The 24845-nt window shown below is 61.9% G+C and overlaps 2 protein-coding genes and 1 long non-coding RNA gene across 3 annotated transcripts; all 3 read right to left on the bottom strand.

The window, feature by feature from the left end:
- Positions 1–1043: 1043 nt before the first annotated feature.
- On the bottom strand, positions 1044–1434 carry LOC134509447 (uncharacterized). The gene is made up of 3 exons (XR_010069340.1): positions 1354–1434; positions 1197–1249; positions 1044–1099 (listed from the first exon to the last, which is right to left on the bottom strand). It is a non-coding gene; the product is annotated as an uncharacterized LOC134509447 (long non-coding RNA).
- A 9-nt stretch (positions 1435–1443) lies between these two features.
- On the bottom strand, positions 1444–3830 carry LOC134509443 (mucin-3A-like). Its single transcript, XM_063321980.1, has 9 exons — positions 3809–3830; positions 3553–3660; positions 2891–3009; positions 2713–2771; positions 2249–2397; positions 2065–2130; positions 1812–1974; positions 1550–1711; positions 1444–1453 (listed from the first exon to the last, which is right to left on the bottom strand). Exons 1-9 carry the CDS (start codon positions 3828–3830, stop codon positions 1444–1446), a joined length of 858 nt encoding a protein of 285 aa, XP_063178050.1.
- Positions 3831–8636: 4806 nt separating this feature from the next.
- On the bottom strand, positions 8637–15729 carry LOC134509450 (mucin-2-like). Its single transcript, XM_063321987.1, has 14 exons — positions 15666–15729; positions 13833–14768; positions 13009–13604; positions 11241–12522; positions 10985–11092; positions 10458–10576; positions 10281–10339; positions 9817–9965; positions 9633–9698; positions 9380–9542; positions 9118–9279; positions 8927–9006; positions 8770–8822; positions 8637–8672 (listed from the first exon to the last, which is right to left on the bottom strand). The coding sequence occupies exons 1-14, from the start codon at positions 15727–15729 to the stop codon at positions 8637–8639; spliced, it is 3873 nt and encodes a 1290-aa protein (XP_063178057.1).
- Positions 15730–24845: the final 9116 nt, after the last annotated feature.

The following is a 24845-nucleotide window of genomic DNA, read 5'->3' as shown; positions in this document are numbered from 1 at the left end:
CTCCAGGGTCATGTCCCCACTTATGTCCCTCTGCAAACTCACTTCAAAGGTGAGGACTCCCCCCCACACCACCCCCCAGCAAAACGAAACTGGGGCTGAACCCCCTCTTTCTTCCTAATAAAGACATTGGAAAGGCACTGGTGACGCTGGTTTGTACTGGGAAAACCCCAACGTAGACTTGGGGAGGGGGCAAGAGGCCGTTAATGCCCCTTTTGCAGCCCATTTCTGGGGTGATGCCCCCCGGGATCCCCACCCTGCTGCCCGCGGGGGAACCTTCCTACCCCACACCAGGACCTGCCAGGTAGGGGTGGGGCCACACCTGCCCACACCCGCAACGTCTTTTTTCTGCAGAGTTTGGACTTTCTTCTCCGTCCCCCTCTGCATGGGGGGGTAGGTGATATTCAGATGGGTGACACCAGACCCCATTTCATTCCTTGCATATCCCACCATCCATGGGTGCTGCCACCTTAGGACCACCCTCAATGGTCCCACCATCCATGGGTGGTGCCACCTTGGGACCCCCTCGATGTCCCCATCCTCCACAGCCACCATGGGTGGCCTCCACCCCACAGCTCTTTATCCCCTTCCCCACAGAGAGGCTGGGAAGGAGGCGTGGATGAAACTCTGGGCTGATAGTTAACCCCGGGGCTGGGAACAAGGGCAAATTCTCCCATGTGCGTCACCCGTTGGACTTGCACCTTTGGGGTGATTCCCATGGCAAGTTCCAATTGTTCACTCAGCAATGAACTCCTCCCCAGATGTGTTCCCTTCCTGCTTTGTGGGTATTTTTTGGCGCAATTTGCATCCCACCACCAAGCCCTGTCCTTCAGCCAAGCCCACGTCCGCCCCACGGGGCATGAGACCACCTTGCGTGTCCCTGACAGTATGCGGAAACTGCCAGGTGACAATAAAATTAGTGTTTTATTACATTATAGAAAGTGCTATCGTAAAGAGCCGTGCAGGGAGGAAGAAGATGGTGGATTTCCCGGTGCTTGCCACCCTGAGACACACACCCACTCCCCTTGTGCCCCTCTGCTCGCCACTGGCTCCTGAGTGGCTCCACTCAGGGACCGATGAAGGACGGTTGTTTGATGTGGATCTAGTGGGGAAGGAGAGATGGAGGTGAGAAGATGGGGGTTGTCCCCACCGCAGTGGGTGGCGGGACTGCATCAGGGTCCAGGGGACATGGCACCCACCTTCTGCGAGGTGTCCATCTTCTGCAGGTTGATGTAGGAGGTGCTATAGGGCTCTGAGCATGCAGGGTAGAAGAAGAGGTGACATGGAGCCCCAGCGGCTCCCCGGGTGTCACAACACGCCCCCCCTGCCCAGCCCACCACCATCCAACCCCGTTACCTTCCCATGTAGCTGCCTGGTTGACGCTGGAGAAGCCCTCAGTGTTGTTCCAGCTTTCCTCCTCATCACAATAGAGGTCCCTGTGAAAGGTCAACTGAGCCTTGCATGATGGGACGGAGGTGGATGAGAAGGAGGCACGGTCCCCAGGGGACCCCACCCCACCCCACCCCACCCCACCCCACAACGATGCACTTGCCTGTAGTCGTCCTTCTGCCTCTTAGCCCGCACCAGGAGGACGGTGAAGATGGCGATGGTCACCACCAACACGGTCACCGGTACCCCTACGGCCACCCCGATCTTGCTGATCCGTGAGCTGCACATGCTGTCTTGGTACCAGAACGCCGACTGGTCCGAGCACCTGGTGGAGACGTCCAGGAGGTGAGAGTGATGTGGGTTTCACCCCAAACCCAGGGGAGCACCCATTTTGGAGGTAGGTGGGTGCACAAGAGGGTGCTTACTCGCACTGTGGTCCCGAGAGCATCACGATGCACTTGCCGTGGACGCAGTTGTGAGGATCAGGAGATCGTTTGTCACATACGCTAACGCAGAAGACGCTGGTGTTGGTGATGAGCAGGGTGTAGTAGGGCTTGAGCTCCTCCACGATGTAATTGTCGCACAGACCTAAGGGAGGTGGCGCATGGCTCAGGGTGGAGCGGGGACGTGGTTTGAGGGGTCCTGGGGTGGGGACGATTGTCCTGTGAGCTCACTTACTGCTTTCAACCCCGTTCACCTCGTAGCTGGTGATGTTGGTGAAGTTGGAGTTGAAACAGAAATCACCTGGGATGGAGAGAGCAGCTGCTGGTGAGAGCCCTTGGACTCAAACCCCCCATCCCCCAGCAAGGACCTTGTCCCGGTGCCAACTGAGACGTGGAGGGCAATCACTAGCATCACTCACAGTCGGCTCCTACGCAGCTGCTGTTGCAGAAGGTGTTGTTATTGATGGCTTTGACGAGGTTTTGGGAGATGGTCTCCACCGTAGCGTTCACTGTGGCGCTGACGAGCACCTTCAGGAGGACGGTGTAGTTCACCAGAATGCTGCCGTTGCTGCAAGAAGAAGGGGCACCGGTGGCTCAGCAGGGCTAAGGCTGCGGTCCCACACTGCAGGGGACCCAGTTGGGACTAATTTGGGGTCCCCTGGTGTGGAGGGAGAGTGTGGCCACTTTGATGTGGGGCTGGGCCACCTTGGAGGAAGCCCAGGGACAGAACGTGGCTTGAAGGGATGTGGATGCCCCATCCTTGGAGAGCATCACCTTGAATTGATCCTTGTGGGTCCCTTCACCCCAAATCACCCTGCCAGAGCAGATGGAGGGGGTCAGTAGCCCATGAGGACACACCACCCAGCCCCTGATGGGCACTCACGTCAGTTCGTGGATCTCCACATCCTGGTAGCCCTCTAAACGTTCGTAAACCTTCCTCATCTGGAAGACAAAGAGAAGCCGTGGGGAGATGCGGGTACCAGCCCCGTCATGCCCCAAATACCCCCCCCCAGGAGTGCTGCTCCAGCACGTGGATGCCCCTGGCATCGCTGTGCCCTGACCTGCTCCTTGAATTCCTTCTCAAAATCTCGGTAAGCTGCAGAGGTCTTATTTTTCAGGTCTTCTGTGAAATTCCTGTTGTCAATCTTCGCCTTCATCTCCACCGTTGCATTCACCGTTACTTCACCAAGAAGGCGACAACCCATAAGCAATAGACTCAAGTGTCCTCATCCCACCCTTGGTGCCCTTGCTTAGGTGATCAGGTCAGTCCCTCCATGGTGGCCCCATTCCCGTGTTGGTCCCTCTGAGGTGACCCAACTCCATTCCTGGCTTGGTCCCTCCATGGTGGCCCCATTCCCGCATCCGTCCCTCTGAGGTGACCCAACTCCATTCCCGGCTTGGTCCCTCCATGGTGGCCCCATTCCCGTGTTGGTCCCTCTGAGGTGACCCAACTCCATTCCTGGCTTGGTCCCTCCATGGTGGCCCCATTCCCGCATCCGTCCCTCTGAGGTGACCCAACTCCATTCCTGGCTTGGTCCCTCCATGGTGGCCCCATTCCCGTGTTGGTCCCTCTGAGGTGACCCTAAGCCCATTCCCAGGTTGATCCCTCGTGGTCTCCCCATTTGGTTCGTCCCTCTGAGGTGACCTCAGCCCAAATCCTGCGTTGGGGGCCCCCCCACAGAAGCCCCAGTGTGACATGGCACAACTTGGGATGGCTCCTTACCATCTTTGAGCTCGATGGTTTCCTTGGCATACTGGCAGTACGTGCCCTCATAACCATCAGGACATTTGCAATGGGTGCCAAGCCAGGTGCCCCCGTTCTGGCATTGACCTGGAAAAGGCAGCCCAGGACATGGGTGCTGTGAGAGAGCCCGGAGAAAGGCCAGGAGGGTGAAGCCACCTGGAGAATGCTTGGGGCACGGTGAGAGGAAAGGGAGGAGGAAGATGGCTAGGTGGTGCCAGCAAGGAGGAATACTCACCTGCATTGGTGGTGGTGGTCATGGTGGTTGCTTTGGTGGAAGAAGTGGTAGGGACGGTGGTGGTGGTGGTAGAGGTAGTTGTGGTGGTGGTGGTGGTGGGTGGGGTGGTGTTAGTGGGTTGGGTGGTGGTGTTGTGGGTGGGGGTGGAATAAGTGGTAGGGCGGGTGGCGGTGGAGGTAGTTGTGGTGGTGTTGTTCGTGGGTGGGGTGGTGGTGTTGGTGGTGGTTTGGGTGGTGCTGGTGGGTTGGGTGGTATTGGTGGGTGGGGTGGTGGTGGTGTTGGTAGGGGTGGGGGTGCTGGTGGAGTTGGTGGGTTGGGTGGTGGCCATAGGGGTGGGGGTGGTGGTGGTGTTGGTGGGTGGGGGGGTGGCCATAGCGGTGGTTGTGTTGTTGGTGGGTGGGCTGGTGGTCGTAGGGGTGGGTGTGGGGGTGTTGTTGGTGGGTTGGGTGGTGTTGGTAGGGGTGGGGGTGGTGGTGTTATTGGTAGGGGCGGGGGTGGTGTTGATTGTGGGTTGGATGGTGCTGTTGGTGGGGGTTGGGGTGGGGGTGGTGTTGGTGGGTTGGGTGGTGGTAGTGTTGGTAGGGTTGGGGGTGGTTGTGGTGTTGGTGGGTGGGGTGGTGGTCACAGGGGTGGGGAGGGTCATGGTGCTGCTGGATTGGGTGGTGGTGTTGGTAGGGGTGGGGGTGGTGATGTTGTTGGTGGGTGGGCTGGTGTTGGTAGGGGTGGGGGTGGGGGTGTTGTTGTTGGGTGGGGTGGTGGCCATAGAGGCGGGGGTGGGGATGCTAGATTTAGATGACTTATTGGCCTTTGAAGCTGTGGCGTGTGGTGAAGTATTCCTTGGGCTTGTAGGACTTGTGTGGAGAGTGGGGCTAAGAAACGTGTTGAGGTTCGTGTTATCCCTCTTTTTCCGTGCAGGTCCCTTCTTCTCAACCGGCACCAACGGGTTTCTCCTGCTGGTGGTGTCTGGAGGGTCTTTCTCTCTGTTTTTCACTTTCGTCTCTTGGGCACGAGGAGTCCAATGTCCCGTCTTGGGTAAAGGAGAACTCTGCCTGATTGGTTGCCCTTTGTCCCGTGGGGCATGCTGGCCAGCATCATCTATGCAGAACAGGCGAGACGATGTGGGTGTCAGAAGGTCCTTTGGATCTTGACCCAATGCTCTGACACCTATCTGCGCCCGGGCTCCTCAGGCGGGTGGCCACCCCCCTCCCAGTTCAGGCAGTGACAGTCTCCGGGCCCTTTTGTGGGTGCCTTCCCACGTTCTCCTACATGTCAAGCACCTGCCCTTGCCCCGCAACCACCCACATCCCCCTAAACACATTGACCCCCAAACACCCATGTCCTCCATAGACCAACAACCCCCAAAGACCCGCCCCTGGTTCCCCAAAGACCCCCCCCAAGACCTTCCAGCACCCACAGCTGGGTCCCAAAACCCCATGGATCTCCAAAGAGCCACATCCACCATAGCCAACACCCCCCCAGAGACCTGCCCTTGGTTCTCTCAAGGCCTCTGTTCCAAACTGGCCCCCATGGACCAAAAAGACGACTATTGTTGAGCTCAAGTGCATTTAAAGAAAGAGACCAACGATACTCTGAACGGCAAAAGGGACTTTTGCCTTTAGTCCGAGCAGATAAACAACCCCCAGTTGTCTCCCAACAACCCATGGACCTCCAAAGACCCACATCCACCAAAGTGAACCCCCATTGCCCCCCAAAGACTTGCCCTTGGTTCTCCAAAGACCCCCCCAGACCTTCCAAGACCCACAGTTGGGTCCCAAAGATCCATGGACACCCCCCAGAGACCCATAGCTACCCCCCCGCCCCGGACCCCAATTCATGCTCGTTCATGATCAGCCCTGCAGCACGGGGTCCTTGGAAGACCCTCGCGCCCACCCCTGTCCCACCTCCAGTCCTCAGGGTGTCCCCCCAGTGACGAAACTGGAGCGGTGGAATGGGAATGGGAGGTCCCAGCACCAGCAGCACCCACCTCTCATGACGACCAGGAAGCAGATGCAGACCAGGGCCAGGCTACCCCACAGACGAACCCCCATCTCTCCGCACCTCAGAGCTGGGGGCCTGCGGCGGTGGAGGGGGGCACCTTGGCTTGTTCAACCGCTGCCGATCACAGGTGTGACGGGAATGGGACAGGGAGAGTCATTGAGGGTGACAGGGACCTTTGGTCACAATTAAGAAGTAGGAGGGATGAAACCTGAGCTGCGGGTGCTGGGAACAAAGGGGCAAGTGCCAACACCCATTTCCCAGCAGAGGTGTTGTCCCAAGGGACACGTCGTGTCATCGGGTGCCCATCGCCCTCCCCTAAGGTCCATGAGATCCTTCTGGGAATGTCCCAGCCATCTCCAAGACCCTGTCCTTTCCCCACCAGCCCTGGCCGTGGTTTGTCCCCACTGTGGAGGCAAGTTGGGGACAGGAGCAGGATGGGGATGGGAATGGGGACGTGAGGTGATGAGGTGGAATGGGGATGTGGGATGAAGATGTGGGATATGGGATGAGGAGGTGGGATGGGGACATGGGACAGGTCCTGTGATGTCAACAGGTCTGGGAAGATAGCATCAGGCTGGGGTCATCAGATGGCAATGTGGTTCCTGGCCAATATTTGGGCCCACGGTGGCTGTGGAGTCATGGTGGTGACACTCTACAGGGTGCTGGTGTCCCCATGATGTCCCCAGCAGGACACCACCCTGGTGCCACGAAGCCCTTTGGAGACCCCATGGTGGAGGACATAGAGAAGGAACATCTTGAGTGTATTTGTAGCCATGCCACCAGCGAGTCCACAGAAACCACCACGTGCACCGGAGATTCTGCAGAAACCATCACTACCACCAGCGACTCCACAGAAACCACCATGATCACCATCATCTCCACAACAGCCATGCCCACCAACACCTCTACATACACCACGCCCTCCAACACCTCTGAAACCACAAGGCGTACCAGCATCACTGAAACCTTCACAGGCACCAGCATCTCTACAACTGTGGCACCCTCCAGCACCTCTGAAACCTCCACACCCAACAGCACCTCTATGGTCACCACACCCACCAGCACCTCCGAAATCCCCACAACCACCAGCACCTCTGAAACCTCCACACCCAGCAGCACCTCGATGGTCACCACGCCCACCAGCACCTCCGAAATCCCCACAACCACCAAGCACCTCTACTACAGCCATGGGAACAAGCACCTCTCCATCCACCATGCCCATCAGCACCTCTACAGCCACCACGCCCACCAGCACTGCTGAAACCTCCACAGCCACCGTTATCTCCACAACCATGCCCACCAGCACCTCTGAAACCTCCACGCCCACCAGCGCCTCTGAAATCCCCACAGCCACCAGCACATCTGCGGTCACCTCTCCCACCAGCACCTCTGAAATCCCCACAGCCACCCGCACCTCTGAAATTTCAACACTCAGTAGCACCTCTACTGTCGCCATTCCCGCCAGCACCTTCTACGGTCACCATGCTCATCAGTACCTCTGAAGTCTCCACACCCTCCAGCACCTCTATGGTCACCATGCCCACCAGCACCTTTGAAATCCCCACAACCACCAGCACGTCTACAACAACCATGGGAACAAGTGCCTCTCCATCCACAATGTCCACGAGCACCTCTACAGCCACCACAACCACCAGCAACACTGAAAGCTCCACAGCTACGCTCGTGTCCACAACAACCGTGCCCACCAGCATCGCCACAACCACCGTGCCCACCAGCACCTCCGAAACCTCAATGACCACCAGCACCTCTGCAGTCACAGTGCCCAGTGGAACCTCTGAAACCTCAGTCATGATGCCCACCAGCACCTCTGAAATCTCCCCCCAGAAAAAAAGAAAGTGGGGCTGGACCCCCTCTTTCTTCCTAATAAAGACATTGGAAAGGCGCTGGTGACACTGGTTTGTACTGGGAAAACCCCAACGTAGACTTGGGGAGGGGGCAAGAGGCCGTTAATGCCCCTTTTGCAGCCCATTTCTGGGGTGATGCCCCCCGGGATCCCCACCCTGCTGCCCGCGGGGGAACCTTCCTACCCCACACCAGGACCTACCAGGTAGGGGTGGGGCCACACCTGCCCACACCCGCAACATCTTTTTTCTGCAGAGTTTGGACTTTCTTCCCCGTCCCCCTCTGCATGGGGGGGTAGGTGATATTCAGATGGGTGACACCAGACCCCATTTCATTCCTTGCGTGTGCCACCATCCATGGGTGCTGCCACCTTAGGACCACCCTCAATGGTCCCACCATCCATGGGTGCTGCCACCTTGGCCACCCCCTCGATGTCCCCATCCTCCACAGCCACCATGGGTGGCCTCCACCCCACAGCTCTTTATCCCCTTCCCCACAGAGAGGCTGGGAAGGAGGCGTGGATGAAACTCTGGGCTGATAGTTAACCCCGGGGCTGGGAACAAGGGCAAATTCTCCCATGTGCGTCACCCGTTGGACTTGCACCTTTGGGGTGATTCCCATGGCAAGTTCAATTGTTCACTCAGCAATGAACTCCTCCCCAGATGTGTTCCCTTCCTGCTTTGTGGGTATTTTTTGGCGCAATTTGCATCCCACCACCAAGCCCTGTCCTTCAGCCAAGCCCACGTCTGCCCCACAGGGCACGAGACCACGTTGCGTGTCCCTGACAGCAAGCGGAAACTGCCAGGTGACAATAAAATAAGTGTTTTATTAAATTATAGAAAGTGCTATCGTAAAGAGCCGTGCAGGGAGGAAGAAGATGGTGGATTTCCCGGTGCTTGCCACCCTGAGACACACACCCACTCCCCTTGTGCCCCTCTGCTCGCCACTGGCTCCTGAGTGGCTCCACTCAGGGAATGATGATGGACGGTTGTTTGATGTGGATCTAGTGGGGAAGGAGAGATGGAGGTGAGAAGATGGGGGTTGTCCCCACCGCAGTGGGTGGAGGGACTGCATCAGGGTCCAGGGGACATGGCACCCACCTTCTGCGAGGTGTCCACCTTCTGCAGGTTGATGTAGGAGGTGCTATAGGGCTCTGAGCATGCAGGGTAGAAGAAGAGGTGACATGGAACCCCAGCGGCTCCCCGGGTGTCACAACACACCCCCCCTGCCCAGCCCACCACCATCCAACCCCGTTACCTTCCAATGTAGCTGCCTGGTTGACGCTGGAGAAGCCCTCAGTGCTGTTCCAGCTTTCCTCCTCATCACAATAGAGGTCCCTGTGAAAGGTCAACTGAGCCTTGCATGATGGGACGGAGGTGGATGAGAAGGAGGCACGGTCCCCAGGGGACCCCACCCCACCCCACCCCACCCCACGACGATGCACTTGCCTGTCGTCGTCCTTCTGCCTCTTAGCCCGCACCAGGAGGACGGTGAAGATGGCGATGGTCACCACCAACACGGTCACCAGTACCCCTACGGCCACCCCGATCTTGCTGATCCGTGAGCTGCACATGCTGTCTTGGTACCAGAACGCCGACTGGTCCGAGCACCTGGTGGAGACGTCCAGGAGGTGAGAGTGATGTGGGTTTCACCCCAAACCCAGGGGAGCACCCATTTTGGAGGTAGGTGGGTGCACAAGAGGGTGCTTACTCGCACTGTGGTCCCGAGAGCATCACGATGCACTTGCCGTGGACGCAGTTGTGAGGATCAGGAGATCGTTTGTCACATACGCTAATGCAGAAGACGCTGGTGTTGGTGATGAGCAGGGTGTAGTAGGGCTTGAGGTCCCCCATGATGTAATTGTCGCACAGACCTAAGGGAGGTGGCGCATGGCTCAGGGTGGAGCGGGGACGTGGTTTGAGGGGTCCTGGGGTGGGGACGAATGTCCTGTGGGCTCACTTACTGCTTTCAACCTCGTTCACCTCGTAGCTGGTGATGTTGGTGAAGTTGGAGTTGAAACAGAAATCACCTGGGATGGAGAGAGCAGCTGCTGGTGAGAGCCCTTGGGCTCAAACCCCCCATCCCCCAGCAAGGACCTTGTCCCGGTGCCAACTGAGACGTGGAGGGCAATCACTAGCATCACTCACAGTTGGCTCCTACGCAGCTGCTGTTGCAGAAGGTGTTGTTATTGACGGCTTTGACGAGGTTTTGGGAGATGGTCTCCACCGTAGCGTTCACTGTGGCGCTGACGAGCACCTTCAGGAGGACGGTGTAGTTCACCAGAATGCTGCCGTTGCTGCAAGAAGAAGGGGCACCGGTGGCTCAGCAGGGCTAAGGCTGCGGTCCCACACTGCAGGGGACCCAGTTGGGACTAATTTGGGGTCCCCTGGTGTGGAGGGAGAGTGTGGCCACTTTGATGTGGGGCTGGGCCACCTTGGAGGAAGCCCAGGGACAGAACGTGGCTTGAAGGGATGTGGATGCCCCATCCTTGGAGAGCATCACCTTGAATTGATCCTTGTGGGTCCCTTCACCCCAAATCACCCTGCCAGAGCAGATGGAGGGGGTCAGTAGCCCATGAGGACACACCACCCAGCCCCTGATGGGCACTCACGTCAGTTCGTGGATCTCCACATCTTGGTAGCCCTCTAAACGTTCGTAAACCTTCCTCATCTGGAAGACAAAGAGAAGCCGTGGGGAGATGCGGGTACCAGCCCCGTCATGCCCCAAATACCCCCCCCAGGAGTGCTGCTCCAGCACGTGGATGCCCCTGGCATCGCTGTGCCCTGACCTGCTCCTTGAATTCCTTCTCAAAATCTCGGTAAGCTGCAGAGGTCTTATTTTTCAGGTCTTCTGTGAAATTCCTGTTGTCAATCTTCGCCTTCATCTCCACCGTTGCATTCACCGTTACTTCACCAAGCAGGCGACAACCCATAAGCAACAGACTCAAGTGTCCTCATCCCACCCTCGGTGCCCTTGCTCAGGTGATCCGGTCAGTCCCTCCATGGTGGCCCCATTCCCGCATCCGTCCCTCTGAGGTGACCCAACTCCATTCCCGGCTTGGTCCCTCCATGGTGGCCCCATTCCCGCATCCGTCCCTCTGAGGTGACCCAACTCCATTCCCGGCTTGGTCCCTCCATGGTGGCCCCATTCCCGTGTGGGTCCCTCTGAGGTGACCCTAAGCCCATTCCCAGGTTGATCCCTCATGGTCTCCCCATTTGGTTCGTCCCTCTGAGGTGACCTCAGCCCAAATCCTGCGTTGGGGGCCCCTCACAGAAGCCCCAGTGTGATGTAGCACAACTTGGGATGGCTCCTTACCATCTTTGAGCTCGATGGTTTCCTTGGCATACTGGCAGTACGTGCCCTCATAACCATCAGGACATTTGCAATGGGTGCCAAGCCAGGTGCCCCCGTTCTGGCATTGACCTGGAAAAGGCAGCCCAGGACATGGGTGCTGTGAGAGAGCCCGGAGAAAGGCCAGGAGGGTGAAGCCACCTGGAGAATGCTTGGGGCACGGTGAGAGGAAAGGGAGGAGGAAGATGGCTAGGTGGTGCCAGCAAGGAGGAATACTCACCTGCATTGGTGGTGGTGGTCATGGTGGTTGCTTTGGTGGAAGAAGTTGTAGGGGGGGTGGTGGTGGTGGTGGAGGTAGTGGTGGGGGTAGAGGTGGTGAAGGTCATAGTGGTAGGGACAGTGGTAGTGGTGGTAGAGGCAGTCTTGGTGGTGTTGTTCATGGGTGGGGTGGCGGTGGAAGTGTTAGGGGTAGGGGTGGTGGTTTTGGTGGTGGGGGTGGAGTTGTTGGTGGTTTGGGTGGTTGTCGAAGTGATAGGGGTGGGGGTAATGGTGTTGTTGGTCGGTTGGGTGGTGGTGGTAGGGGAGGGGGTGGTCATAGGGATGGGGTTTGTGGTGCTGTTGGTGGGTTGGGTGGTGGTGGTAGGGGTGGGGATGGTATTGGTGGGTTGGGTGGTGGTGGTAGGGGTGGGGGTGGTGATGGTCGTAGGGGTGGGGGTTGTGGTGTTGTTGGTGGGTTGGGTGGTGGTGGTAGGGGTGGGGGTGGTGGTGTTAGTGGGTTGGGGAGTATTGGTAGGGGTGGGGGTTGTGGTGTTATTGATGGGTTGGGTGGTGGTGGTAGGGATGGGGGTTGTGGTGTTGTTGGTGGGTTGGGTGGTGGTGGTAGGGGTGGAGGTGGTGGTGTTGGTGGTGGATGGGGTGGTGGTGGTAGGGGTGGGGGTGGTAGTGGTCATAGGGGTGGGGGTTGCAGTGTTTTTGGTAGGTTGGGGGGTGGTGGTAGTGGTAGGGGTGGTGGTCAGAGGGGTGGTGGTTGTGGTGGTGTATGTGGGTTGGGTGGTGGTGGTAGGGGTGGGGGTGGTGTTGGTGGGTTCGGTGGTGGTGGTAGGGGTGGGGGTGGTAGTGGTCATAGGGGTGGGGGTTGCAGTGTTTTTGGTAGGTTGGGGGGTGGTGGTAGTGGTAGGGGTGGTGGTCAGAGGGGTGGTGGTTGTGGTGGTGTATGTGGGTTGGGTGGTGGTGGTAGGGGTGGGGGTGGTGTTGGTGGGTTCGGTGGTGGTGGTAGGGGTGGGGGTGGTAGTGGTCATAGGGGTGGGGGTTGCAGTGTTTTTGGTAGGTTGGGGGGTGGTGGTAGTGGTAGGGGTGGTGGTCAGAGGGGTGGTGGTTGTGGTGGTGTATGTGGGTTGGGTGGTGGTGGTAGGGGTGGGGGTGGTGTTGGTGGGTTCGGTGGTGGTGGTAGGGGTGGGGGTGGTAGTGGTCATAGGGGTGGGGGTTGCAGTGTTTTTGGTAGGTTGGGGGGTGGTGGTAGTGGTAGGGGTGGTGGTCAGAGGGGTGGTGGTTGTGGTGGTGTATGTGGGTTGGGTGGTGGTGGTAGGGGTGGGGGTGGTGTTGGTGGGTTCGGTGGTGGTGGTAGGGGTGGGGGTGGTAGTGGTCATAGGGGTGGGGGTTGCAGTGTTTTTGGTAGGTTGGGGGGTGGTGGTAGTGGTAGGGGTGGTGGTCAGAGGGGTGGTGGTTGTGGTGGTGTATGTGGGTTGGGTGGTGGTGGTAGGGGTGGGGGTGGTGTTGGTGGGTTCGGTGGTGGTGGTAGGGGTGGGGGTGGTGTTGGTGGGTTCGGTGGTGGTGGTAGGGGTGGGGGTGGTAGTGGTCATAGGGGTGGGGGTTGCAGTGTTTTTGGTAGGTTGGGGGGTGGTGGTAGTGGTAGGGGTGGTGGTCAGAGGGGTGGTGGTTGTGGTGGTGTATGTGGGTTGGGTGGTGGTGGTAGGGGTGGGGGTGGTGTTGGTGGGTTCGGTGGTGGTGGTAGGGGTGGGGGTGGTAGTGGTCATAGGGGTGGGGGTTGCAGTGTTTTTGGTAGGTTGGGGGGTGGTGGTAGTGGTAGAGGTGGTGGTCAGAGGGGTGGTGGTTGTGGTGGTGTATGTGGGTTGGGTGGTGGTGGTAGGGGTGGGGGTGGTGTTGGTGGGTTCGGTGGTGGTGGTAGGGGTGGGGGTGGTAGTGGTCATAGGGGTGGGGGTTGCAGTGTTTTTGGTAGGTTGGGGGGTGGTGGTAGTGGTAGGGGTGGTGGTCAGAGGGGTGGTGGTTGTGGTGGTGTATGTGGGTTGGGTGGTGGTGGTAGGGGTGGGGGTGGTGTTGGTGGGTTCGGTGGTGGTGGTAGGGGTGGGGGTGGTAGTGGTCATAGGGGTGGGGGTTGCAGTGTTTTTGGTAGGTTGGGGGGTGGTGGTAGTGGTAGGGGTGGTGGTCAGAGGGGTGGTGGTTGTGGTGGTGTATGTGGGTTGGGTGGTGGTGGTAGGGGTGGGGGTGGTGTTGGTGGGTTCGGTGGTGGTGGTAGGGGTGGGGGTGGTAGTGGTCATAGGGGTGGGGGTTGCAGTGTTTTTGGTAGGTTGGGGGGTGGTGGTAGTGGTAGGGGTGGTGGTCAGAGGGGTGGTGGTTGTGGTGGTGTATGTGGGTTGGGTGGTGGTGGTAGGGGTGGGGGTGGTGTTGGTGGGTTCGGTGGTGGTGGTAGGGGTGGGGGTGGTAGTGGTCATAGGGGTGGGGGTTGCAGTGTTTTTGGTAGGTTGGGGGGTGGTGGTAGTGGTAGGGGTGGTGGTCAGAGGGGTGGTGGTTGTGGTGGTGTATGTGGGTTGGGTGGTGGTGGTAGGGGTGGGGGTGGTGTTGGTGGGTTCGGTGGTGGTGGTAGGGGTGGGGGTGGTAGTGGTCATAGGGGTGGGGGTTGCAGTGTTTTTGGTAGGTTGGGGGGTGGTGGTAGTGGTAGGGGTGGTGGTCAGAGGGGTGGTGGTTGTGGTGGTGTATGTGGGTTGGGTGGTGGTGGTAGGGGTGGGGGTGGTGTTGGTGGGTTCGGTGGTGGTGGTAGGGGTGGGGGTGGTAGTGGTCATAGGGGTGGGGGTTGCAGTGTTTTTGGTAGGTTGGGGGGTGGTGGTAGTGGTAGGGGTGGTGGTCAGAGGGGTGGTGGTTGTGGTGTTGTTGGTGGGTTGGGGAGTGGTGGTATGGATGGGGGTGGGGGTGGTCGTAGGTGTGGGGGTTGTGGTTTTGGTGGGTTGGGAGGTGCTCGTAGGAGGGGTGGTGGTGGTGGTGGTGCTGGATGGGGTGGTGGTTGTAGGTTTGGTGGTGGTTATGGTAGGGGTGGTAGGGGTGGAGGTAGTGATTGTAGTGGTAGGGACAGTGGTGGTGGTGGTGGTGGGTTTGGTGGTGGTGGGTTTGGTGGTGGTGGGTTGGGTGGTGGTGGTAGGAGTGGAGGTTGTGGGGTTGTTGGTGGGTTGGGTTGTGGTCATAGAGGTGGGGGTGGGGGTGGTAGGTTTAGAGGAGGTATTGGCCTTTGAAGCTGTGGCGCCCGGTGAGGTATTCCTTGGGCTTGTAGGACTTGTGTGGACAGCGGAGCTAGGAGACCTGTTGAGACTCGTATCTTCATCCCTCTTCGTCCTTGTGGGTCCCTTCTTCTCAACCGGCACCAACGGGTTTCTCCTGCTGGTGGTGTCTGGAGGGTCTTCCTCTCTCTTTTTCACTTTCGTCTCTTGGGCGCGAGGAGTCCAATGTCCCGTCTTGGGTAAAGGAGAACTCTGCCTGATTGGTTGCCCTTTGTCCCGTGGGGCATGCTGGCCAGCATCATCTATGCAGAACAGGCGAGACGATGTGGGTGTCAGAAGGTCCTTTGGATCTTGACCCAATGCTCTGACACCTATCTGTGCCCGGGCTCCTCAGGCGGGTGGCCACCCCCCTCCCAGGACAGGCAGTGACAGTCTCCGGGCCCTTTTGTGGGTGCCTTCCCACGTTCTCCTACATGTCAAGCACCTACCCTTGCCCCGCAACCACCCACATCCCCCTAAACACATTGACCCCCAAACACCCGTGTCCTCCATAGACCAACAACCCCCAAAGACCCGCCCCTGGTTCCCCAAAGACCCCTCCCAAGACCTTCCAGGACTCACAGCTGGAAGCTTCCAGGACGCAAAACCCCATGGATCTCCAAAGAGCCACATCCACCGTCACCAACACCCCCCCAGAGACCTGCCCTTGGTTCTCCCAAGGCCTCTGTTCCAAACTGGCCCCCATGGACCAAAAAGACGACTATTGTTGAGCTCAAGTGCATTTAAAGAAAGGGACCAACGATACTCTGAACGGCAAAAGGGACTTTTGCCTTTAGTCCGAGCAGATAAACAACCCCCAGTTGTCTCCCAACAACCCATGGACCTCCAAAGACCCACATCCACCAACGTGAACATTGCCCCCAAAAGACTTGCCCTTGGTTCTCCAAAGACCCCCCCCAGACCTTCCAAGACCCACAGTTGGGTCCCAAAAATCCATGGACACCCCCCCCCGCAGAGACCCATAGCTACCCCCCCCGGACCCCAATTCATGCTTGTTCATGACCAGCCCTGCAGCACAGGGTCCTTGGAAGACCCTCGCGCCCACCCCTGTCCCACCTCCAGTCCTCAGGGTGCCCCCCCAGTGACGAAACTGGAGCGGTGGAATGGGAATGGGAGGTCCCAGCACCAGCAGCACCCACCTCTCATGACGACCAGGAAGCAGATGCAGACCAGGGCCAGGCTACCCCACAGACGAACCCCCATCTCTCCGCACCTCAGAGCTGGGGGCCTGCGGCGGTGGAGGGGGGCACCTTGGCTTGTTCAACCGCTGCCGATCACAGGTGTGGTGGGAATGGGACAGGGAGAGTCGTTGAGGGTGACAGGGACCTTTGGTCACAATTAAGAAGTAGGAGGGATGAAACCTGAGCTGCGGGTGCTGGGAACAAAGGGGCAGGTGCCAACACCCATTTCCCAGCAGACATGTTTTCCCAAGGGACACGTCGTGTCATCGGGTGCCCATTGCCCTCCCCGAAGGTCCATGAGATCCTTCGGGGAATGTCCCAGCTGTCTCCAAGACCCTGTCCTTTCCCCACCAGCCCTGGCCGTGATTTGTCCCCACTGTGGAGGCAGGTTGGGGACAGGAGCAGGATGGGGACGGAATGGGGACCTGGGGTGGGGAGGTGGGACATGGGGTGGGGAGGTGGAATGGGGACGTGGGACGTGGATGAAGATGTGGGATATGGGATGAGGACGTCAGATGGGGGACATGGGGTGAAGATATGGGACGGGACTGGGAGTGTAGCGCCAGGCTGGGGACATCAGATGGCAGTGGGGTCCCTTCCCAATATCTGGGGCCACAGTGGCCGTGGGGTCATGGTGGTGACACTCTATGGGGCGCTGGTGTCCCCACCATCACCTCACCATGGTCCCACCAGCCTTTTTGGAGACCCCATGGAGGGGGACATGGAGAAGGGACATCTTGGGCATATTTGGGGCCACGGTGGCTGTGGGGTCATGGTGGTGACACTCTACAGGGCACTGGTGTCCCCATGATGTCCAGACCAGGACCTCACCTTGCTGCCATCCAGCCCCGCTGGTGTCCCCACGAAGTCCCCACTGTCACCCCACCCTGGTGCCACCAAGCCCTTTGGAGACCCCCCTGGATGGGGGACGTGGAGAAGGGGCACCTTGGGCGTACTCGGGGCCACGGTGGTGACACTCGATGGGGTGCTGGTGTCCCCACGATGTCCCCACCCCGGTTGCAGTTCCTGGCAGGATGCCACCCAGTGCCCAGAAGCAATCGAGGCCACCTGAGGGTATCAGTGACCGAGGGACACGCAGGGACACTTCCTTGAGTGGGTGTCACACCCAGGTGCCAAGTGATATGTCCCCGTTGGGTGACACGAGTGTCACATGAGGGGGACACAGACATGGGAAGGGACAAGATCAGGTGGTCCTCAAGGCTGGGGGGCACTGGGGACACCCTTGTGGGGGGAGGCGACAATGCGCGCGGTGGCCCTGCCATGGGGTGACAGTGTCCTATCCTGTCCGGGAGTGGAGGTGGCAGCGCCGTGGGGGGGAGGTGACAATGCCGTGGGGTGGCAGTGCCGTGGGGGTGGCGGTGCCTGCCGTGGGGTGACGACGCCGTAGGGTGACAGTGCCGTGGGGTGGCAGCATCCCGGGGTGGCCCTGCCATGAGGTGACAGCGCCATGGGGTGGCAGTGTCCTGTCCGGGCTGGGGGGGGGGGAGGTGACATTGCCATGGGGTGGCCCTGCCATGGGGTGACAGTGTCCTGTGGGTGACAGTGTCCTGTCCATGGGGGGAGGTGACGTTGCCATGGGGTGGCCCTGCCATGGGGTGACAGTGTCCTGTGGGTGACAGTGTCCTGTCCATGGGGGGAGGTGACATTGCCATGGGGCGGCCCTGCCATGGGGTGACCGTGCTGGGGGGGGGTGGGGGGGGGGGGGGTGACAGCACCCCAGGGGGACACTACCGTGGGGTGACAGCACCCTTGCGGGGGGGGGGGGGGAGGGATGCTGTGGAGGGGTCAGGGTGCTCTGAGGGGGTGCTGTGGGGGGGGTCTGGGGGGTGTGGGGCAGTTCTAGGGGGGGTGGTGATGGGTTGGGGGTGCTGGGGGGGGGGCCGGCTGCTTGGGGGGGGGACGGTTCGGTGGGTCTGGGTGCTGAGGTGGGGTGCTGTGGGGGTGTCTGGGGGGTGTGGGGCAGTTCTGGGGGGGGCCGGGTGCTCTGAGGGGGTGCTGGGGTGGGGGGGGTCCTTGGGGGGGGTGCTTGGTGGGGGGGTCTGGGTGCTGGGGGTGGGGGCTTATGGGAGGTTTGGGTGCTGGGGAGGGGTCCTAGGGGGGGTCTGGGTGCTGGGGGTGGGGGCTTATGGGGGGTTTGGGTGCTGGGGAGGGGTCCTAGGGGGGGTCTGGGTGCTGGGGGTGGGGGGTTATGGGGGGTTTGGGTGCTGGGGAGGGGTCCTGGGGGGGGTCTGGGTGCTGGGGGTGGGGGCTTATGGGGGGTTTGGGTGCTGGGGAGGGGTCCTAGGGGGGGTCTGGGTGCTGGGGGTGGGGGGTTATGGGGGGTTTGGGTGCTGGGGAGGGGTCCTGGGGGGGGTCTGGGTGCTGGGGGTGGGGGCTTATGGGGGGTTTGGGTGCTGGGGAGGGGTCCTGGGGGGGGTCTGGGTGCTGGGGGTGGGGGCTTATGGGGGGTTTGGGTGCTGGGGAGGGGTCCTGGGGGGGGTCTGGGTGCTGGGGGTGGGGGCTTATGGGGGGTTTGGGTGCTGGGGAGGGGTCCTGGGGGGGGTCTGGGTGCTGGGGGTGGGGGGTTATGGGGGGTTTGGGTGCTGGGGAGGGGTCCTAGGGGGGGTCTGGGTGCTGGGGGTGGGGGGTTATGGGGGGTTTGGGTGCTGGGGAGGGGTCCTAGGGGGGGTCTGGGTGCTGGGGGTGGGGGGTTATGGGGGGTTTGGGTGCTGGGGAGGGGTCCTAGGGGGGGTCTGGGTGCTGGGGGTGGGGGGTTATGGGGGGTTTGGGTGCTGGGGAGGGGTCCTAGGGGGGGTCTGGGTGCTGGGGGTGGGGGGTTATGGGGGGGTTTGGGTGCTGGGGAGGGGTCCTAGGGGGGGTCTGGGTGCTGGGGGTGGGGGGTTATGGGGGGCTTTGGGTGCTGGGGAGGGGTCCTAGGGGGGGTCTGGGTGCTGGGGGTGGGGGGTTATGGGGGGGTTTGGGTGCTGGGGAGGGGTCCTAGGGGGGGTCTGGGTGCCGGGGGGGTGGAGGGGCTGATGGAGGGTATGGGGCTGTTCTGGGGGGGGTCTAGGTGCTGGGAGGGGTTTCTGGGGGTGGGGGTGCTGGGGGGGGGGGGTGTCTGGGTGCTGGGGAGGGGTCTGGGGGGGTGTCTGGGTGCTGGGGAGGGGTGGGGGTGCTGGGGTGGGTGGTGTCTGGGGGTCTGGGTGCTGGGGGGGTCTGCGTGCCGGTGGGGGGTGTCTGGGCGCTGAAATGGGGTGCTGGGGGGGGAATCTGGGTGCTCGGGGGGGGTCTGTGTGCCGGGGTGGGGGTCTGGGTGCTGAATTGGGGTGCTGGGGGGGGAATCTGGGTGCTGGGGGGGTGTCTGGGTGCCGGTGAGGGGGTCTGGGTGCTGGATTGGGGTGCTGGGGGGGGGAATCTGGGTGCTGGGGGGGGTCTGCGTGCCGGGGTGGGGGTCTGGGTGCTGAATTGGGGTGCTCGGGGGGGAATCTGGGTGCTGGGGGGGGTCTGCGTGCCGGGGTGGGGGTCTGGGTGCTGAATTGGGGTGCTCGGGGGGGAATTTGGGTGCTGGGGGGGGGGGTCTGGGTGCTGGATTGGGGTGCTGGGGGGGGAATCTGGGTGCCGGTGGGGGGGGCTGGGTGCCGAATTGGGGTCCTGGGGGGGGTCTGGGTGCTGGATTGGGGTCCTGGGGGGGGTCTGGGTGCTGACATGGGGTGCTTGGGGGGGGTCTGCGTGCCGGTGAGGGTGTTTGGGTGCTGGATTGGGGTCCTGGGGGGGGTCTGGGTGCTGGGGGGGGGGTCTGAGTGCTGAATTGGGGTGCTGGGGGGGGGTCTGGGTGCTGGATTGGGGTGCTGGGGGGGGAATCTGGGTGCTGGGGGGGGGTCTGGGTGCCGGTGAGGGGGTCTGGGTGCTGGATTGGGGTGCTGGGGGGGGAATCTGGGTGCCGGTGAGGGGGTCTGGGTGCTGGATTGGGGTGCTGGGGGGGGGAATCTGGGTGCTGGGGGGGGTCTGCGTGCCGGGGTGGGGGTCTGGGTGCTGGATTGGGGTCCTGGGGGGGGTCTGGGTGCTGGGGGGGGGGTCTGAGTGCTGGATTGGGGTGCTGGGGGGGGGGTCTGGGTGCTGGATTGGGGTCCTGGGGGGGGTCTGGGTGCTGGGGGGGGGTCTGAGTGCTGGATTGGCGTGCTGGGGGGGGGTCTGGGTGCCGGTGGGGGGGGCTGGGTGCTGAATTGGGGTCCTGGGGGGGGTCTGGGTGCTGGGGGGGGGTCTGAGTGCTGGATTTGGGTGCTGGGGGGGAGGGGGGGGGTGTCTGCAATGAGGCCCCACGTGTGGGGTGATGTGTGTCCCCGTCCCCCCCCCCACCCTCAGCCCATGACTCACACGTGTGTCCGCGCCCCCCCGTCCCCCCCCCCCCGCAGCACACGCGTGTCCCAGCCGTGACGGGCCGCGGCCCACCCCCGCCATGAATAATCCCCCCCCCCACCTCCGCCCCCCCGCATTCTTTTTGGGGTGGAAAAGCACCGAATTGGTGTTTCCGAGGAAATTCCTCTCTTTTTACTCCTTCCCCCCCCCCCCCCCCCCCCCGCCCCGCCCGCCCTCACAATGGCCAATTTTGGGCAAAAAACCACCGGAAAAGGTGATTTGCCGGCATATTTCTGGACTGTAGATTTTTTGGTTCTTTTTTTGGGGGGGGGGAAGGACGGGGCGGGGGGGGACGACAACTCATGGTCTGTGACCGTCCGTCCCCCCCCACCCCCCCGTCGATGCCACCGGGTTCAACCCCTCTACGAGCCCCTGGAGAATCCCCCTGCGGCGGGGGGGGGGGACGCGACACAGGAAGGGGCTGCAAAGGGGGTTTGGGGGGATCTATGGGGCAGTGAGGGGGCTATGGGGCACTGGGGGGGCCCTATGGAGTCAGTGGGGTCTATGGGGCACTGGGGGGGCCTATGGAGTCAGCGCCGTCTGTGGGGGGGTCTATGGGGCACTGGGGGAATCTATGGAGTCAGTGGGGTCTATGGGGGGTCTATGGGACACTGGGGGGGTCTATGGAGTCAGTGCCGTCTGTGGGGGGGGTCTATGGGGCACTGGGGGGGCCTATGGAGTCAGTGGGGTCTATGGGGGGTCTATGGGGCACTGGGGGGGTCTATGGAGTCAGTGGGGTCTATGGGGGGTCTATGGGGCACTGGGGGGGTCTATGGAGTCAGTGGGGTCTATGGGGGGGGTCTATGGGGCACTGGGGGGGTCTATGGAGTCAGTGGGGTCTATGGGGGGTCTATGGGGCACTGGGGGGGTCTATGGAGTCAGTGGGGTCTATGGGGGGTCTATGGGGCACTGGGGGGGGTCTGTGGAGGCAGTGGGGGGCTCTATGGGGCACTGGGGGGGTCTATGGAGAAAGTGGGGGTTTATGGGGGGGTCTATGGGGCAGTGGGGGGGTCTATAGGGGTTCTGTTGAGGCACTGGGAGGATCTATGGGGGTGCTATGGGGCACTGGGGGGTGAGTGGGGCACTGGGAGCACTGGTGTGTCTATGGGGGGGGTGAGTGGGGCACTGGGAGCACTGGTGTGTCTATGGAGGGGGGTCAGTGGGGCACTGGGAGCACTGGTGTGTCTATGGGGAGGGGTCAGTGGGGCACTGGGAGCACTGGTGTGTCTATGGGGGGGGTGAGTGAGGCACTAGGAGCACTGGTGTGTCTATGGGGGGGCTCAGTGGGGCACTGGGAGCACTGGTGTGTCTATGGGGGGGGTGAGTGGGGCACTGGGAGCACTGGTGTGTCTATGGGGGGGCTCAGTGGGGCACTGGGAGCACTGGTGTGTCTATGTGGGGGGTGAGTGGGGCACTGGGAGCACTGGTGTGTCTATGGAGGGGGCTCAGTGGGGCACTGGGAGCACTGGTGTGTCTATGGGGGGGGTGAGTGGGGCACTGGGAGCACTGGTGTGTCTATGGAGGGGGCTCAGTGGGGCACTGGGAGCACTGGTGTGTCTATGTGGGGGGTAAGTGGGGCACTGGGAGCACTGGTGTGTCTATGGAGGGGGCTCAGTGGGGCACTGGGAGCACTGGTGTGTCTATGGAGGGGGGTGAGTGGGGCACTGGGAGCACTGGTGTGTCTATGGAGGGGGCTCAGTGGGGCACTGGGAGCACTGGTGTGTCTATGTGGGGGGTAAGTGGGGCACTGGGAGCACTGGTGTGTCTATGGAGGGGGCTCAGTGGGGCACTGGGAGCACTGGTGTGTCTATGGAGGGGGGTGAGTGGGGCACTGGGAGCACTGGTGTGTCTATGGGGGGGGTGAGTGAGGCACTGGGAGCACTGGTGTGTCTATGGAGGGGGGTCAGTGGGGCACTGGGAGCACTGGTGTGTCTATGGGGGGGGGTCAGTGGGGCAATGGGAGCACTGGTGTGTCTATGGGGAGGGGATCAGTGGGGCACTGGGAGCACTGGTGTGTCTATGGGGGGGGATCAGTGGGGCACTGGGAGCACTGGTGTGTCTATGGGGGGGTCAGTGGGGCACTGGGAGCACTGGTGGTGTCTATGGGGGGGTCAGTGGGGCACTGGGAGCACTGGTGTGTCTATGGAGGGGGGTGAGTGGGGCACTGGGAGCACTGGTGTGTCTATGGAGGGGGCTCAGTGGGGCACTGGGAGCACTGGTGTGTCTATGGAGGGGGGGTGAGTGGGGCACTGGGAGCACTGGTGTGTCTATGGGGGGGGGGTCAGTGGGGCACTGGGAGCACTGGTGTGTCTATGGGGGGGTGAGTGGGGCACTGGGAGCACTGGTGTGTCTATGGGGGGGGTGAGTGGGGCACTGGGAGCACTGGTGTGTCTATGTGGGGGGTGAGTGGGGCACTGGGAGCACTGGTGTGTCTATGGAGGGGGGTGAGTGGGGCACTGGGAGCACTGGTGTGTCTATGGGGGGGGGGTCAGTGGGGCACTGGGAGCACTGGTGTGTCTATGGGGGGGTGAGTGGGGCACTGGGAGCACTGGTGTGTCTATGGGGGGGTGAGTGGGGCACTGGGAGCACTGGTGTGTCTATGGGGGGGTGAGTGAGGCACTGGGAGCACTGGTGTGTCTATGGGGGGGTGGGTCAGTGGGGCACTGGGAGCACTGGTGTGTCTATGGAGGGGGGTCAGTGGGGTACTGGGAGCACTGGTGTGTCTATGGAGGGGGGTGAGTGGGGCACTGGGAGCACTGGTGTGTCTATGGGGGGGGCTCAGTGGGGCACTGGGAGCACTGGTGTGTCTATGGGGGGGGTGAGTGAGGCACTGGAGCACTGGTGTGTCTATGGGGGGGGTGAGTGGGGCACTGGGAGCACTGGTGTGTCTATGGGGGGGGCTCAGTGGGGCAATGGGAGCACTGGTGTGTCTATGGGGGGGATCAGTGGGGCAATGGGAGCACTGGTGTGTCTATGGGGGGGGTGAGTGGGGCACTGGGAGCACTGGTGTGTCTATGGGGGGGGCTCAGTGGGGCACTGGGAGCACTGGTGTTTCTATGGGGGGGTGAGTGGGGCACTGGGAGCACTGGTGTGTCTATGGGGGGGATCAGTGGGGCACTGGGAGCACTGGTGTGTCTATGGGGGGGGGGATCAGTGGGGCACTGGGAGCACTGGTGTGTCTATGGGGAGGGGATCAGTGGGGCACTGGGAGCACTGGTGTGTCTATGGGGGGGGGGGTGTCAGTGGGGCACTGGGAGCACTGGTGTGTCACTGGGGCGCTGACACCGTCATGGGGCCCGATCCTGGCTCCGTTTCCACCCGGGTTATTTTTACCCCGGTTTCGGGGCGGGGGGGAGGGGGGGGTGGAATTTGGCCCCCATCCCATTCCCCTCCGTCGTCCGTCCCCCCCCCCCCCCGCCATATGTCGTCCCCCCCCCGACATCCGGAGCCGTCTCTGGGAAGGGAACCCAGGGCTCCGGGCGTCCGGCCCAACTGGGTTTACTCAGCAGACTGGGAAGGGACCCAGGCAGCCGGGCAGCCCGCCACCCCCCCCCACCCAACCCCCCCCCCCCCCCCCCCCGGCCACCCACACCCCCCACACCCCCCCCCCACCCAACGGGCCTCAGCCCCCACCCAGCCCTGGGAAAAAAAAAAAAACGGGCGTCCGGGCACCCTGACACCCCCCCCCCCCCCCCAGACAATCCCCCTGACCTCCCTGACCCCCCCCAAAATCCCCCTGACCCCCCTGACCCCAAGGGGACCCTGGTGTCTGGGCACCCTGACCCCCCCCACCCCAAAATCCTTGACCCCAAGGGGACCCAGTTGTCCAGGCACCCTGACCCCCCCCCCAAAAAAAAAGTCCCCTGAGGGACCCAGGTGTCTGGGCACCCTGAGCCCCCCCCCCCGAAAAAATCCCACTGACCCCCCTGACCCCAAGGGGACCCAGGTGTCCAGGCACCCTGACCCCCCCCCCCAAAAAAAAAGTCCCCTGAGGGACCCAGGTGTCTGGGCACCCTGACCCCCCCCCAAAAAAAAAGTCCCCTGAGGGACCCAGGTGTCTGGGCACCCGACCCCCCCCCCCCCAAAATCCCTGAGCCTAAGGGGACCCAGGCGTCTGGGCACCCTGAGCCCCCCCCCCAGAAAAAATCCCACTGACCCCCCTGACCCCAAGGGGACCCTGATGTCCAGGCACCCTGACCCCCCCCACCCCAAAATCCTTGACCCCAAGGGGACCCTGGTGTCCAGGCACCCTGAGCCCCCCCCCCAAAATCCCACTGACCCCCCTGACCCCAAGGGGACCCTGGTGTCCAGGCACCCTGACCCCCCCCCCCCAAAAAAAAAGTCCCCTGAGGGACCCAGGCATCCGGGCACCCTGAGCCCCCCCCCCCAAAATCCCTGACCCTAAGGGGACCCGGGTGTCCGGACACCTTGACCCCCCCCCCCCCAAAATCCCACTGACCCCCTTGACCCCAGGGGGACCCAGGTGTCCAGGCACCCTGACACCCCCCCCCCCCCCAAAAAAAAAATAGTCCCCTGAGTGACCCAGATGTCCGGGCACCCTGACACACCCCCCCCCCCCAAAAAATCCCCTGAGGTACCCAGGCGTCCGGGCACTCCCGGGGTTCCCCCCCCCGCCCCGCTGTCACCGCTGCCACCACGTCACCCCGCAGGAAGGGGCCCTGGCGTCACCCCGGGGACAACACAGGGTTCGGGGGGGGGTGA

Source organism: Chroicocephalus ridibundus, unplaced genomic scaffold (assembly GCF_963924245.1).
Source record: "Chroicocephalus ridibundus unplaced genomic scaffold, bChrRid1.1 SCAFFOLD_332, whole genome shotgun sequence".
Taxonomy (NCBI): Eukaryota; Metazoa; Chordata; class Aves; order Charadriiformes; family Laridae; genus Chroicocephalus; species Chroicocephalus ridibundus.
This window is presented reverse-complemented; position numbering and strand designations above follow the sequence as displayed.

Bases quoted from the DNA above. Each gene is read 5' to 3' on its own strand.
- LOC134509443 (XM_063321980.1), bottom strand. From the start codon at position 3,830: ATGACCACCACCACCAATGCAG. The intron at 2,772-2,890 runs GTCAGGGCACAG...TTTGTCTTCCAG, and splicing joins AGAAGGAATTCAAGGAGCAG to ATGAGGAAGGTTTACGAACG. The intron at 2,131-2,248 runs GTGAGTGATGCT...TCTCCATCCCAG, and splicing joins CAGCTGCGTAGGAGCCGACT to GTGATTTCTGTTTCAACTCC.
- LOC134509450 (XM_063321987.1), bottom strand. From the start codon at position 15,729: ATGGGGGTTCGTCTGTGGGGTAGCCTGGCCCTGGTCTGCATCTGCTTC. The intron at 13,605-13,832 runs CCACCGAACCCA...CCCAACCCACAT, and splicing joins CACCCCCACCCCTACCACCA to ACACCACCACAACCACCACC. The intron at 9,699-9,816 runs GTGAGTGATGCT...TCTCCATCCCAG, and splicing joins CAGCTGCGTAGGAGCCAACT to GTGATTTCTGTTTCAACTCC.